The sequence below is a fragment of the Pholcus phalangioides genome, unplaced genomic scaffold (genome assembly GCF_987345545.1).
Source record: "Pholcus phalangioides strain wild (caught in Gottingen) unplaced genomic scaffold, Ppha-v1.0 ptg000013l_1, whole genome shotgun sequence".
NCBI lineage: Eukaryota > Metazoa > Arthropoda > Arachnida > Araneae > Pholcidae > Pholcus > Pholcus phalangioides.
The window spans coordinates 27,252,939-27,268,059 of record NW_028301606.1 but is presented as its reverse complement, the minus strand read 5'-3'; the positions used below and the strand labels follow the sequence as shown (position 1 = coordinate 27,268,059).

General features: G+C 35.0%; 1 protein-coding gene across 1 annotated transcript; it reads left to right on the top strand.

Annotated features, from left to right (window-relative positions):
- The first annotated feature begins 596 nt into the window (after positions 1–596).
- Positions 597–12,739, top strand: LOC149078885 (cytochrome P450 3A24-like). Its single transcript, XM_089241074.1, has 14 exons — positions 597–914; positions 2,779–2,875; positions 3,056–3,108; positions 3,610–3,706; positions 4,053–4,190; positions 4,284–4,521; positions 4,616–4,755; positions 5,872–6,004; positions 6,831–6,915; positions 8,644–8,752; positions 8,851–8,939; positions 9,142–9,282; positions 10,494–10,659; positions 12,352–12,739. Exons 1-14 carry the CDS (start codon positions 862–864, stop codon positions 12,427–12,429), a joined length of 1,617 nt encoding a protein of 538 aa, XP_089097200.1. The 5' UTR covers positions 597–861; the 3' UTR covers positions 12,430–12,739.
- Positions 12,740–15,121: the final 2,382 nt, after the last annotated feature.

The following is a 15,121-nucleotide window of genomic DNA, read 5'->3' as shown; positions in this document are numbered from 1 at the left end:
ATAATCCTCGAATTCAGTAAAGAATAAAAATTCAAATAAAGTTGAAAATAAATTATTAAAAAATGCTGACCCTCCCAAAACTACGGCGTGTGTCCTGGGGAGATATAGGCCATATGGTCACCCCAACAAATCTATGTCTGAACCGGGATTCTGATACCATGAACTACACAGTCAAAAAAAGAACTCGTTAACCACCCTACTTCCAAGTGACGTCAAGTTAACATTATCAAAAGTCGACATGAACAAAAATTTGAAATATCATCTCAACACCAACGCGTTTCTTCAGTTTGTTAACAATAAGGTTTAAAAACTCGATAAAATACACACGGCCTTCATCTGAATTACCGTCATTTTGTGTCAAAATATCGATATTATAAAACCAATTTCGAGTTCTTTTACCTCAATCACAGACACGTGCATAACAAGACTCATCGCAAAAATGACCTAGCATTGTTTTGTGTTATAGACGTTTTCTTATGGAAGTGATGAATTTTAAAAAAAATCGTAGCAAACCAGAGAAAGAAAAAAAGAAGAGATATTGCAGATTCTAGAGCAAAGAGCGATTCCAAAATCGAGATAAAACATTGGCTTGTGGCAAACGAAGTCCTGTACGACAAATGACTCGGCACTTCTGATTATCTTCTATAGTAAATAAAGGGAAAAGAAATTGAATAGCAAATGAGTACGAGATACGATAAAAGCAGTGTAATAGAAACTCGATACTTCACAGTTTGTTTACAGGGGAATCACGTAAGATGAGAGGAGTAAACATCGGCAGTTATTATTATTAAAACACTGAAAAATACTGAACTATTGTGCAAATACGAAAATTCCAGCTCAAGCTTTGTTGTCGTCATCATCATGTTGCCACTGATATTATCTGTTTTAACTTTCGTCGTCGCAACTTGGATTATGTGAGTAGAAATTTCGTTCTTTGTTAAGATGTTTTTCGATTTTGTTTGATTAGCTCATAAATTTCGGGGAAATCGCATGTTATTTAACGAAGTTCATTCATGTCTAAAACTTGACGTTAAATTTCATGATTTTTCGTTTTAAGAAAAATATCGATTGTTATATAATGATAAATATAGTTTTGAATCATTTATTCAAATTCCGTGTAAAATATCCACCCTAGCATTAAAAATGATTTCAACTTATGCATCCGGGATAAACTAATAATTTATATGGCATAAAATACATTTTCTAATTATGGTAATTTGTGGAGTATAACCCCGCTCATGAAAATTGTTTTCCGAAAATTATCGTTCCGGCCTCATTTAAACTCAAATAGGTGCAATTTGTCGGAGAGATAGAAAACTTGGTGTTACCCTGAATAAACTTTGCTTCGGCCGGATGGTGTTAGACATAAATGTTTTTTGTTCCAGACAAACGCAACTATGTAAGAGAAAAGTTGGAAAAAATAGAAGTGCGTTTCTCCTTTTAACGTATCTTATTCATGCATTGGACCGCATAGCTGACCTCTTCCTCCTCCTAACTAGAACATGCCCCACCGCTCTATGTCAACGAAGAGGTATAAGTAGCTGGTCAAAGACCTAGACCATGCATAGTAATAGCTGACCGATCACTGCCTTAAGAGGTCCCGAGTCGACGTCTTGGCTCATCCAGGCTGTGCAAGAATTCAGACGGCCCTTACACTTGTACCCCATTTTGTATTGGGCCCATTTTAATTTTTTACACCACAAATGTATTGCAAACAATCATGGCAAGTTATTTTAGGTATTCAGTATTTGATTAAATCGACCAGAAACGTCCTCAGGGGTGTGTGAAAGATGCGGCCACACCAGTGCCTGCCGTTGAAGGGCATGTCCGCATAAGTGGTAATATGAATGGAAAAAAAGTCAATTTTTTTTGAAACAATGAAACATGCTGGTTGTGAAAATTATAATGAATTTTCCAAATAATGCAATAAATACATGAAAGTTATTCTAACTCGAAGTAGCCCCACAATAATTTTCTCTACGGGCCCCGGGTCTGGTAATGCTGGTCCTGGAATCGATATAAACATGAAGGAGCACAAACACGTTATCAATTTAATTTTGAAAATAAAGCAGTTATTATATGCTATAATGGAAACACTAGACGGAGTGAATGCAACCAATTCTTAGCCAGTTTTCGGTCACTTGTGATATCTATATAGGCTTTTAGTTATTTTTTCCTTTCTTCCGAAAAATTAAAAATTCCTTTTTAATTCCTTTTATGCCTTATGCATTTTTAGTGCCTATTTTTTGTAGTTTTAGTGCCTTTTTGTCTGCCTATTTTCATCATTCCGGGTTCTATTCATAAGTAATGAAATCTCAAGTCATAGAAAAGATAGTTTGTCACGTTTTCGTAAAACATTATCAATTTCTCTACTGATATCTACATGCTATCTATGTATAAATCTTTAAAAGATTACAAATTAATTTCTAAAATATTCATTTCCGTTGAAATGTATCAGAAAAAAAAAAGCTACAGATAAAATACGCAAAGAAATATAATCCGCACTGTTTTTTTTTTAACGTATAAAACCACGGATTATACGCAGAAAAATACGATATACTGAATGTTTAACAATGCCATAAAATGATGATTTGAAAATAAGTTATAAATTTAAGAATTGTTTAAGTTATATAGTAATTACTTAATGAACTTAAGTTAGTCAAGTTGTTAAGTAATTAAGAAAATGTTATGTGTTGTGATGTTTGTGAATAATGTTGATTAAATATTTGAATTTTCAATAATTGTGCACTTTGATAAATGAATATTTAACACTTACAGATGGCGTAGGCAGAAATTTTCTTATTTGAAAAACCTTGGGATACCTGGACCACAGCCTAGTTTTCTATTTGGGAACTTCCTGGAACTCTCCCGAAAAGTATGTATAATGATCCTAAATTTATTTCAGTTGATATCGTTTTATGACCGATATGTCTCATTATATACTGTATTTATAATGTACATTTACCAAAAGATTTCTTTGTTTTAAATAATAGTTGATTAGTAATGAAACGAAAATCTGCCATCAGAAATTAAAAATGTTTCTCACTTTTTTTAGGGCACATTAGTTTGTCATAGAGAATGGGTCGAGAAGTACGGCAAAGTTGTAGGGTGAGTATTTAGCTTGATATACACAGTCGAATCCCGTTATAACGAACGCCAAGGGAGACCGGCGAAATCACTTCGTTATAAAGGAATTCCAGGTTTTTGCATTTTTTATATGTAAACTTACCTTGGGGATTAATTACAAAAGTGTTCGTTAAAACAATATTTTCGCTATAATGGTAATCGTTAAAACTTAATTCTACTGTATTGTTTTTAGATTTCAAAACAGGTTCTGATAATTCAGTGCAGTATTTCTAAAAGTGGGCAATATCGCCTTTCTGGCCTTTCTGGGGGCGATGGAAGGATTCGGCAGTAGCTTAGGGTATAGTATAGGATCCTATGTGTTTACTCTCTTCAGTTGGAGGGTGATTAGAAAAAAATTTGTAAAGAAGAGGAGCGATGGAGAAAAGGGAGTTTTGGAAACCATGATTTTGTGCAATGTTAATGCATTATACACACCATTAAAAATTATTTGATACTAATCAAAATTCTACGTATGATCTGTAGGTACTATTTTGGAACAAGACCCGTTGTTCTTGTCAGTGATCCAGAATTACTGAAGAAAATCCAGATTAGTGATTTCCAAAAATTTATTAATAGACCGGTAAGTTTGTCTATTTCTTCCTATTTTATTGTGATTTATAAATGACACGAAATGAGCTGTTTTTTCTCTCGAAATTTTGAATTTTTATCTTCCGATACATCGATAACTTGTATAAACTTGTCCATTCATGGACTTGTTATACCGTCTTTTACGGACGGAAATTTTCACACAGAGATTACAGGCCAGTATTAAAACTACGAACGGACTTTTAATGCTTGAACGTTTCCATAATCGAGCCATAAATCGATCTCAAATTCGTGTAATTTGAATTTCAATCGATATCGTATTATTCAACTTATTAAAAACTTGGGGAAAAAACTCAATCAGTTCGATTTCTTTCTTCCAGACAATATTTCAAATTGGAACACCTAGTCGGAATGATCGCGCGAGTTTGGTGCATGCACTGACTGCACTCAGGGATAAAAGATGGAAAGATATCCGAAGTATACTGACGCCATCGTTCACAACAAGCAAAATGAAACTAGTAAGGAATGAGAATCTGTCTTCCGGCAAGAAAAGAAAAATTAAAAGAATTTTCTGAATATTTATCGAATATTGGTCTCCCTATTCATTATAGATGGCACCGATTATCAACAACGCCATTGAGACATTGCTGGAAAGAATCGACGAGAAAGCTACCAGCAAGGAATCCTTTGACATCTACGATCTTTACCAGGGTCTAACGATGGACGTGATTGGTAGGACAGCGTTCGGTATCCAGACCGAATGCCAAAAGAACCCCGAAGACGAGTTTCTGAACTCTGCTAGGGCACTTTTCACGGGCAATATATCGAGCATACTGACTCTATTAGCCTGTAAGTATTAAAGTTCTTCATCGAAAAAGTTGGGAATGCAATTTTTCGTCATTTTAAATATTACCTATTTCATGTGATAAATTGATTTTTACAGTTAGTTTTCCGGAGCTGTCGAGAGTGTGGAGGTATGTGAGACGCTTTAGATTGACTCGTCAGAATAAAGGTGCTGATCCTGTCATTACTATGCTGGATTCGGTAGTCGCTATAATCCAAGAGAGGAGAAAAGATGCCAAAGTAATATTTTTTTGTGTGTTCAAACGGATAAAAAATTCTGATCAATATTGATATGAAGTTCGTTTTCTACATGTCTTGGTAGATATGGGAACACAGTCGGAATTGGTTTTCAATCTATTAAGTTGCAGTAGGCCTACATCAGATTAGTTATATAAGGAGTGCATGACAAACTCCTGCCCACGGGCAAAATGCGGCCAACCGAGGGGTTGTATCTGGCCCGTGGTAGTTGTTCCGGTAGAAAGAAATATCAATACACATAACAATAATAAAGTATATAACTGATAAATACCAAGGGTGACCATATTTCTTTCATAAAAATACGGGATATCGTTGAAAATGATGTCAAGGCTAATAAAAGTGAGATTTACAGCCGAAAAAAAATTGTCAAAAGCAAGTAAGTTGCAATTTAAAGATATAAAATTTCCAAATGCAAGTAAAGTTGCCAGTTACAGATAAACAAATTGCATTTGTCAAAGGCAAGTGAAATTGCCAATTTCATGAAAACTGATGGGTACTGCAACTTAAAAAGTAAAAAAAAATCCCATCTTTCCCTTTTTTTAAAGGGAAAGTCCCATCAAACTCAATTCCAAACCGAAATCCTCGCCAGTTTTCCCTGGATCGACTCGTATTTCGAAACATTTCAATAAAATTTTTCATTCAATGCCGAAAAATTTGATAAAATTATTGATTCAAGAATATTTAAACATCGTCACTTACCTAAAATGTTATGTTATAGGAACAGGATTTAATACAGCTAATCCGTTTGGTCAAATAAATTAAGTTAATTTACAAACTTTTGGTGAAACTTTTAATTCGGTTGAAAGTTTCATTACTAAACTAAAATTTTTTTAATGTGGTTAACAATGATCGGACCAGCCCTAGTAAATTGCTTTCCTTATCAGAAATGAAGTTTAATTGCTTCAATTTTTTTAAATTGCATACACATTTTACGAAATTTTTACTCAGACAAGACAGAAAGACCAAAAGACGATTACAAAACAAACATTATTTGGCCCAAAGGGATATTATCCTTCCACACACCACAAACAGTAACTTTACTCGTGGCAACGTTACTGTGTTACCAATTATTTAATATTATTATTCTTTTTTTCACAGAAACGTAGAACAGATCTTTTACAGCTAATGATAGACGCTAACATGTCAGAATCAGATCTGAGCAATGTTTCGGACAAAGATTTAATTGCAAGTGGGGAAGTTGGCGATCAAAAAGATGAGAAAGCAGTAAACGGTAAATTTACATTCTTTCTCTTCAAAAACACACACACAATAAGTCTCTTGCTCTTCAACGTCTTTCAATACTACAATAGAATAATTGTATTCTAGAATTTTAGGTCATATTTGAGAATTTCCGATTTCATATTTACCAGTTCTTAAAGACTATTTGAAAGTTTGTGATTCTGTAGAAAGGAACTGTCAATTTGTACGATGTGGTTAATGGTTGAAATTATGAAGTCAATTGTTACAATTATTGTGTCACAATATCCGGCAGTTTTTCTTGTAGCCACAATAACTAATTGGAACTTCCATACTTAATTTTCGAATGCAAGACATTTTCCTCCAAAGCTGGAAAGAGGAGCGAAAATGCTCAAATAATTCATAACTTTCTACCGAATTCCTTTCGCGGCTGCTAATTTAAGGAACACGAGATGCTCGGTTTTGAAAATTTAATGCGAGTCGTCATATTTGAATTTCATTAAAAATGAATTCAACAAGGCGGATAGGAATCCTCGAAATCTTACGCTCTTGAGACAACGCTGGAGAAACTAGTTTCTGGAATAAACGAAAATTTGTTTTACATCTGAGAGGAAGTTTGAGACAGAATTTCAATGTTTAAAGATGCTTAATATAACATTACGCAACAAGTTTATCCCCTGAAATACCTCTTCTTAAGACAATTCAAAATGGTTTCGGTTTAACTTAATAAAATGACTAGAACTCATTTAAAATTCATTCGACCTATCTGAAATGCAATAATTGTGTTCTGATGTTTCGAACAATGTTTTGAATTTAATCACTCACGTCCGATAACGTCCGTATGTTTATTCCCTTGACAGCAACAACTCCTAAATCTCAGAAAATATTGAGACACATGACCGATGAGGAAATAGTGCATAATGCTCTTCTCTTCTTCCTCGCTGGGTAAGTATTTAATAAAAAATTTGATGGTGATATTATACGTTACATATAATGGATAAAATATGTAGGAAGTAACATATACAGGGTGATTTCACGATTCTTCTTGCCGCATTTTACTGCCAAACCGTTGATTCTAGAGGAATACTTCCAGTAAGAAAAATTGTCCAAATAACGTGTAGAACTCAAATGCATCATTCATGGTGCAAGGGCTTATATTAGAATAGAAAAAATAATTTTTTATATACGGGCACCCAGTGTTAATAAACTCAATGAGAAAGTTGTTGCCCTGTCTCTCCTGATGCCAAAAAAAATACACTACACGCTTATAAATGAGCATATTAACAGAGGAAAGTTATGAAAAAACAGCATAAACTAACGGACAACACTCTTTTCCGTCGTTTTTTATGCTGTTTTTCCCAACTTTCTTCCTTCTTTCGAATTCGAATACATCAGTGCACTTAGCACTAAGTGCAACATAGTGCACAAGAAACGTGGGAATTTTTTTGGCTTCAGAAGATTCAAGACAACAACTTTCTAATTCTGTTTTTGAGCATAGGGTGTCCGTATTAAAAAGTCGGCTTTTTATTTTAATAACTGTACAATCTCTCTTGAAACATGAATGATATATTTGAGTTCTACACGTGTTATTAGGGTACTTTATCTAATTTGAAGCATGTCTCTGTAGAATCTTCGTTTCGGCAGTAAAATGTGGCAAGGCGAATCATGTAATCACCCTTTACAGCAGTATAAGTCCCTTATAGAGATACCTCGCGATCACGGGAAAAACTATATCTGTCTTATATGGTGATTTGTCGTTATAAGTGGATTTAAAATTTTTTTTCTCTCATCTAAAACAATGCAACTCTATTACCCCCATTATTATAACTGTATTTTAGCTCATTTCGCTTTTATATTGGCGAATGTATAGGATTCAAATCATGAAATGGATTTTTCGCTTGTAGCAGTTGATTTCTCTTAAACGTTTCCGCACAGAATTTCATATTCTCAAAACGGTTTGGCCGATCAACCGAATAGTTCGGAATTTTAATTATATTACCTAATCGCTCAATTATATGACTTTTCATATTTATCCCCAGAGTAGTGTTCCCAGAGAATTTGAAAATTTTTCTCAATTTTTTCTTTTTTTTGGTAAAATACGATGATGGATTTTCTATCCAGAAATTTGGTAAACGCAAGACAATTTTTCTAACATCGCACGATGCTTCTGTTTGGGTTGCGATACAACAAGAATTAGACATGTTGTAAGTAACCCCCAGTGCGAACAGAAATACAAACATGAAATGCAATGATAAAATCATATAAATTTAGTTAACAATTAGGTGTCTAAACGTATGCAAATTAAAGTTAGAAAAATAAATAATTATTGTACACGAATATGCATACACGGAAGCAATTTGCAGCAAGAAAGCGAGCGAAGCGGTGACGTGACATAATTCAGTCTTTTTTTATACCGACGCACGGCTCACAAACCGAGGTTATGCAAATGGCAGGATCCATGCAGCAACCGTGGCAGCGACTCTCCTTGTAGATCACTACAAGCAGAACGTTCCTTAAAGCAGTAGGTTGGCAGTAACGGAAAAGTTAGCGTACCGCTACAAACACGTAGACCTATACAGAACAGATACCTTTCCCGATGACTGTATTCTTAAAGGTGAGATAACAATCACAAAATTACTCATTTCATATCTATCTTACAAATATTTTTCGCAGTTACGAGACTACAAGCACGGCATTAGCTTTCACGACTCATCTATTGATCCATAATCAAGATGTGCAAGACAGAGTTCGTGAGGAAATCAACGATTTAATGGAAAAAGAGGTGAGATTCCACTACTTCTCCATCATATACAGGGACTAATATCCCCATTTTTTAAGAATTGACTTTTTTACATTTTTGTTCTCTGTATACATTCTAAGGGCAAACTGGATTATGGATCCGTGCATCAGCTGCAGTACTTGGACCAAGTTATAACAGAATCTCTTAGGATTTATCCTCCAGTGCACCTGTAAGTGCCGTTATCAATGTTAACTTTGTCGTTTGAAATAATCGCAGGAATTGAAGTAGGATGGGTTGAACGCGTATAACAAGTCTGCTTCGAAACTTTATTGAGTTATGCGTAATTTAATATTTTGTAGAACTATCTGACAGATATTTATATACGTTGATTATCGTGATTTATATTTATATCCTGATTTTCTTAAATGCAGATTCGTCAACAGAGAAGTCGTGGAAGATGTAAATTTGGGCACTCTCCAACTGAAAAAGGGGTTGGCTATTCAAGTTAATGCTCATCTCATGCAACATGATGAAGATTTATGGGACGAACCTGAAAAATTTGATCCTGAGAGGTATGAATAATATATAAATTAATTTTTATTAGTGAAATCGTCAATCGCTTCATTTAAATGAGATACTGTAATCTCCCCGAGTGAATCATTTGTGATGATTGATGTATTGTGTTGTAATTGATGATTTTCAGCATCCAATGACTTTTCATTAAATTCCATGAGATTGAAGCGCTTTTCCATTTCCACTGATATACGTTTGTCATTCCATGCCCTAATATGGATGCCCTAACCGATGCTTGCATAATATTTTCGAGAATAAAAGTAACACGAAACCATAATGTAATGTCTCCATTTCAGTGACACAATATAATTATCACCACCACACGCACACCCATACTACCTATCAGGTTGACCTTTAAGTCAGAGGTTCTTGAAGATGGGTCCATGGACTACTTGAGGGATTCTAGAGTGTCCTTAAGCTTGGACAAGAAAGCCAATCAACATTGCTATACACTTGCGGTTATTAACAGTTTTACTAGACCGCGCCTCACTAGTGTGTGAAATTCGCTTCCAATTCTCGCATCCCCAGTTAACATTTGCAGTAAAACATTGTGTTCATGCATCAGCATCTCTTCAAATAATCGCATCATGAAATATTCTTCAGCTTCCAGACTGAAAATTGCGCTCCGGCACCCCTAGGATTATTCTCTCGCAAATCCAAGAGTACGTGCACTCCTGGTTAAGATACACTGCTATATAAAACTGAACATTATTTTTATTGGAGGAGTCTATGTCTATGGCTTTGATCTCATTGGCGCATACTCTGTGGACTTCATCTCATTGATACAAAGGGTTCATAGAGCAAAACAGGTTAAGAATCCACGTCTTGAGTCATATATAGAAATCTCAATCCGACAAGGAGAGAAATATATCCCAAATAAAATTCTGGTAAATGTCCATTGTAATGTTGAGCTGTGATGTATTTTTTATGCTTTTTTTACGCCTGAATTTCTTTATCATTGGGTATTGGCTCGTGTTCTCCACGAGTCTTCAACTATCAAGGTCGATACGCACATGCTTCAAATAAAGATAACTCAAAATGGTAGAGTCAGATAAAAACCAATGATTTTTCAATACAATTCTTATCGAAATCGAAACAAACAAATAGAAAATAAAAAAACGATTGTAATAGCGATTATAGAGCAAAATAATATAGAAGTGACAATTGATTTCTGATAATTTACAATCTTTATTACTATCTTTTCATCTAGGTTTTCACCCGAGAACAAGGCGAAGAACAACCCTTTGGCGTTCCAAGCATTCGGAGCGGGACCAAGAAACTGCGTTGGCCTGAGGTTCGCTCAAATGGAGGAAAAACTAGCTCTCGCCAATATTTTACACAAATATAAATTGGTGCTGTGCGATAAATCAGATAAAGTACGTACATAAACTATTTTTGTGGTTTTCTGACTTCGAGCTTTCAATGTGAGCACAGACTTCATTATTAAAGAAGAACTGTAAACACCGGTTACTTTCGCCCAATTTTATAAAACTTTTTGTTTGACCTTGCTAGAAAAATAACAAATATTAAATACTGAGATTTAAAGTAATTTCTATATCGTGCAAACTTTCATCTAAAAGACTGATATAACAAACAAATCCACTTTCTATAATATTTTTTATGAAAGTTTATAATTATTTCGGGCCAAAGTGACCCATAAGTTAGGATAACTGTGCCCCGCATCAAACACTATTATTTTTAAGCAACGTAAAACATACTTGAAGCAATGGAACTCACTGGTTTTGAAGAGAAAGTACTCATACATCAATACAAATATACACTTAATTTATTCTTATTTTACGCTAGTACTTTGTAAAAAAAAAAAAAGAAATGTTCACAAATCACAAGAAAGAAAAGATCGAACATCAGTGTGTTTAGAAAACTTACGAAGGTCTCCTAGTGTTATGATCTTTGTAATCAGTCTGCTATTAGTCCAAAAATAACTTTCCATTCTTGTCTATAGGATATACTCGCAGAAAAGAGTCCTTCGTCTTTCCAATAATTTGGAATGCTTGGTCACTTGTGCGATATTAGACAATTATTTTGTAGGAAAATTTATCCTTTTTCTGTTTGCTACATCCAACGCTTTTTGTAGGCTCCATGCCTTTTATTAGCAACTTTTACAATATTTAAATTCAAAGTGTTCTTTAGAGATTGGGTTTACACATTTTTTGGCGAAGTTGATTCTAATGGTCAATTTCCTCAACAGAACAGGCTTGTTTGCTAGATCACCCCCACAAGTTTCCGGTGTTAGGTCAAATATTTTCCTCTAATTTGTCCCACGTTTTTCTGACAAAGTAACTCGTTTTTTGGAGTTACCAGTACTATTTTTCTTTCTGTGCATTTCACCAAAAAACCCTGATAGTTTCAACAAAATCATTTTATATATTTTTAATCATGATGGTATTGGCGTTCAAATTTGGTATTTACCTAAACTAAAACAAACTTGATTCGTTGCACAAACCAAAGTTTGAGAACAATAAAACACGTGTATTCAACAAGGCTATAAAAACAGCACTGCTGCAACCTAGCGGTGAATATTAGAACTCTATTGAAGGGAGGCATGCCCAACTATTGGTACGACCTGGCGGAATCGCCGGCTATTAATCGAACTTAAAGCAATCGGTTTGTAGCACGCATGCTTCAATATCGGTTTTTTTGTTTTGGAACTAAGTAACACTCCAGAAACAAAGTAGCCCATGTATCATTATACAACATCATTACCCCCATGCCTAAACGTAACTGTGGTGCAAACCTTGTTGTAATTGACTACAAATACTTAGATTTTTCGGAAAACTTTGCTTTTTTTCAATTGAAACGCGATATGTACTACTGATACTATATTGAACCGTTAACATAACAAACAAACGCGATGACCTGCTTCAAACGTATCCCGCGAGAACTGTCAGGACTATCAACTTATTTGCTTAAAACAAAAAAAAAAAAAATCCCAAATAGTCCCAAGTAAGGCCGCTGTCCCAAGTATGGATACTTGACTGTACATATCATTCATTAGATCATTAGATCAAAATGTCATATCATAATAACATATATTTTTTAAATTACAGCGTGATGTAACCATGATCGTGGGCGCCGCAGGTCTCAAACCTAAACACAGAGTATTCCTCAAAGCAGTGAAATTATGATCATCTTGAAATAGAAAAAGATCTCCGTAATATATTCTACTGTTTTCAGGACATTTACATCGCCATGAAAGAAATAACTTTTTCTACACGCATGCTCCTGACCCGCCAAATGAATGTAAAAATTGTATTATTGTAAAATGAGTTTTATTTCCGAATTCGCGATGCTAATTCGAATTCATAGACACGGATCATAGACGGATTGTAATTAAAAATATTTCTCGTTTTTTTTGTATTTCTATTTGTTTTTATTTCCTGTGATGTATTGCAATATTTTTCAACCTTAAAAAATAATAAAATAGTGTTATCATTGTACATATTGATTCATACATTCTCAGCCACCTCATTAGGCATTTTGCCTATTGCGGCTTTGTATCTGCATTTGTATTATAAACACGGCATAAATAGAGAAAATTTAGCATTTACTCAATCAAACACGTTCCCTAGATATGGGTTTCCAACTTATCTTCCGTGACAGCATTTTTTGGGGTTGGTTCAGCATGACTAAACGTCACGGAACCCTTAAAAATCTCGGAATCCAAAGAGCTTTCAAGGAAGAAAACTTTCTTGTCACTGATACGCGCAAAGCTGTTCTTTATTTCGAATTTTAACGAGGTATCGTGTCTTTGAAAAAAAAATCGTAGACCACTTGGATGACTAAACACAACTTACGAAACAGCAACATTACATTTTCATCACATCGAATTTTTGAACCCGAAGCTCCAGAAGTTCATAAATGCCATTCCCCGTTTCATAAGAAAATTATTAAGTTGTAAAACCGATTATTTTTGGGGTAATTTTCATCGTTCAGTAATATTCTTTAGAGTGAGGGTTCTCTCTTGAATTGCAGAACTTACGTGTACTTTACGAGACACCGAGGGCCATCTTAGCGCAGGAGTCCCAAACCGGGCACGGCAGCCTCATTTGCATAGGGGCTTCGCGATAATATCTAGCATAACGAGTTATGACAAAAAATATGTAAATTAAGAGGTGCTTCCTAAGACCTCTTTTATTTTGATGGTGGTAGTAGTAGGGATGCAATTTTTTATTATAAATATTCAAAAATTTGTTTGGATTCGGTAGAACTGTCTTATTATTGTCAGGGGTTCCGCGAGAAGTTTTGCATTGGAAATACCTGACCTGGAGGAGTGAGTAACCAAAAGAATGACCATGTGAATTGCTCGAATTTCCACGTGGAAAAATGATGCATTTGCCCAAGCGGCACCTGCTATTAATCATAGCAGCTGAACCCATCATCGTGGAGTACCCCTACACCCCCGAGAAAGCCCCTCGGACCGTAAATGCGTTAAAACGGTCCTAGGGTAACTTATTAAACAAAGAGAAAGTCTCTTCCTTCTTCAATTCAGATACAAACAAAATGGGTGAAATGACGCTCAATGTCTGATGATGACGAATACCCTTCGTTGGAGAGCACTGTTTTAAAAGTGTATGTATATTAAAAGAGCGGTTTTTCTATATTTTGGTTGAAAAACTATTGTCGTTTATTATTGTGTAATGGCGCCATCTATTGTAAACATGTACAAGGATCCTAGCCAAAGACGAGTGCGCATGCGCTCTCACGTCAGATTTGGAATATATCCCGTAACGCACTTCAACGACTTCCCTCGCATATCGTGTACGTAAATCTTCTATATACATAAAATTGATTGTCTGTGTGTGTTTGTATGTTCTGTATACAAATCTACAATTTCAGATCGATCGTCACCAAATTTTTCTTAGTATACTAAATCGGACCCGACTTGAACGATAGGCTACTTTCAAATTTCGTCGGAGCAGGGCAAATGCCGCAAATGGGCAAAACACTGTCGGGCAACAATGGTTTTTGGGCCTCAACAATCACTTTCGGAACGTTTACTTACCGTGGTTCCCTAGCAATGCGTTTAAGACGTGTCTATGCGTTTACAATGGTTTGTCACTTCTTTAATGCTGCCAGTATATATGTATAATATTTATGCCTTTATAATGGTTTGCCACATTTTCAATACTCCCAGTAATGAGAGCTTTTTGACTAGACGTCATAATCATCATCATCAGCATCGCTTTGAGGGTCGGAAAGAGGGTGATCCTCATAGAAATCAGTGTTAAAATTGCCGATTTTACTGTAGAAATGCAGGAATTTGGTGGGGGGTTTTCTGTCACATCAATAATTTTAAAAATTGTATTGAATTCTAGATTTTTGAAATATTGAGTTCGCTTAGAGATATACGAAGCCCAGGAGGTTAAATACGAAGTAATTAGCCGGACCTACTTTTTAGTTGGATATCCATGCCCACATTGACTTCAACTTTTTATTTATATCTTCTCAAGCATGAAAATTAATATCTCAGTATTGTGTCTTTTGATATTCAACTACATATATTCATGTTTGTTAGGATATTTTAAAATTAATTATGGGCCCGTAAAAAATACATCGAAAAAAATCCGCAGCATTTAGAAATGCTGACTAAGCATTTTTGAAAGCTGAAATAGGCAGATGGATGACTTGCAGTTCGGGGGCGGGGGGATTGAAATACTTAGCGCTCCTTAAAAAAGGAGAAAAAATATTCATTTCTACGTTTCTTTCAATGTAGATTTTTTTTATTTCATGAGTCGCGCAGGAAGTCGCCATATTGGTTAACTTGGATACGGTTTGCACGTCCCTCAAAGAAAGAGGAATATATCACGTGATCCAAAA

Bases quoted from the DNA above. Each gene is read 5' to 3' on its own strand.
- LOC149078885 (XM_089241074.1), top strand. From the start codon at position 862: ATGTTGCCACTGATATTATCTGTTTTAACTTTCGTCGTCGCAACTTGG. The intron at 2,876-3,055 runs GTATGTATAATG...CACTTTTTTTAG, and splicing joins TCCTGGAACTCTCCCGAAAA to GGCACATTAGTTTGTCATAG. The intron at 6,005-6,830 runs GTAAATTTACAT...TTCCCTTGACAG, and splicing joins AGATGAGAAAGCAGTAAACG to CAACAACTCCTAAATCTCAG.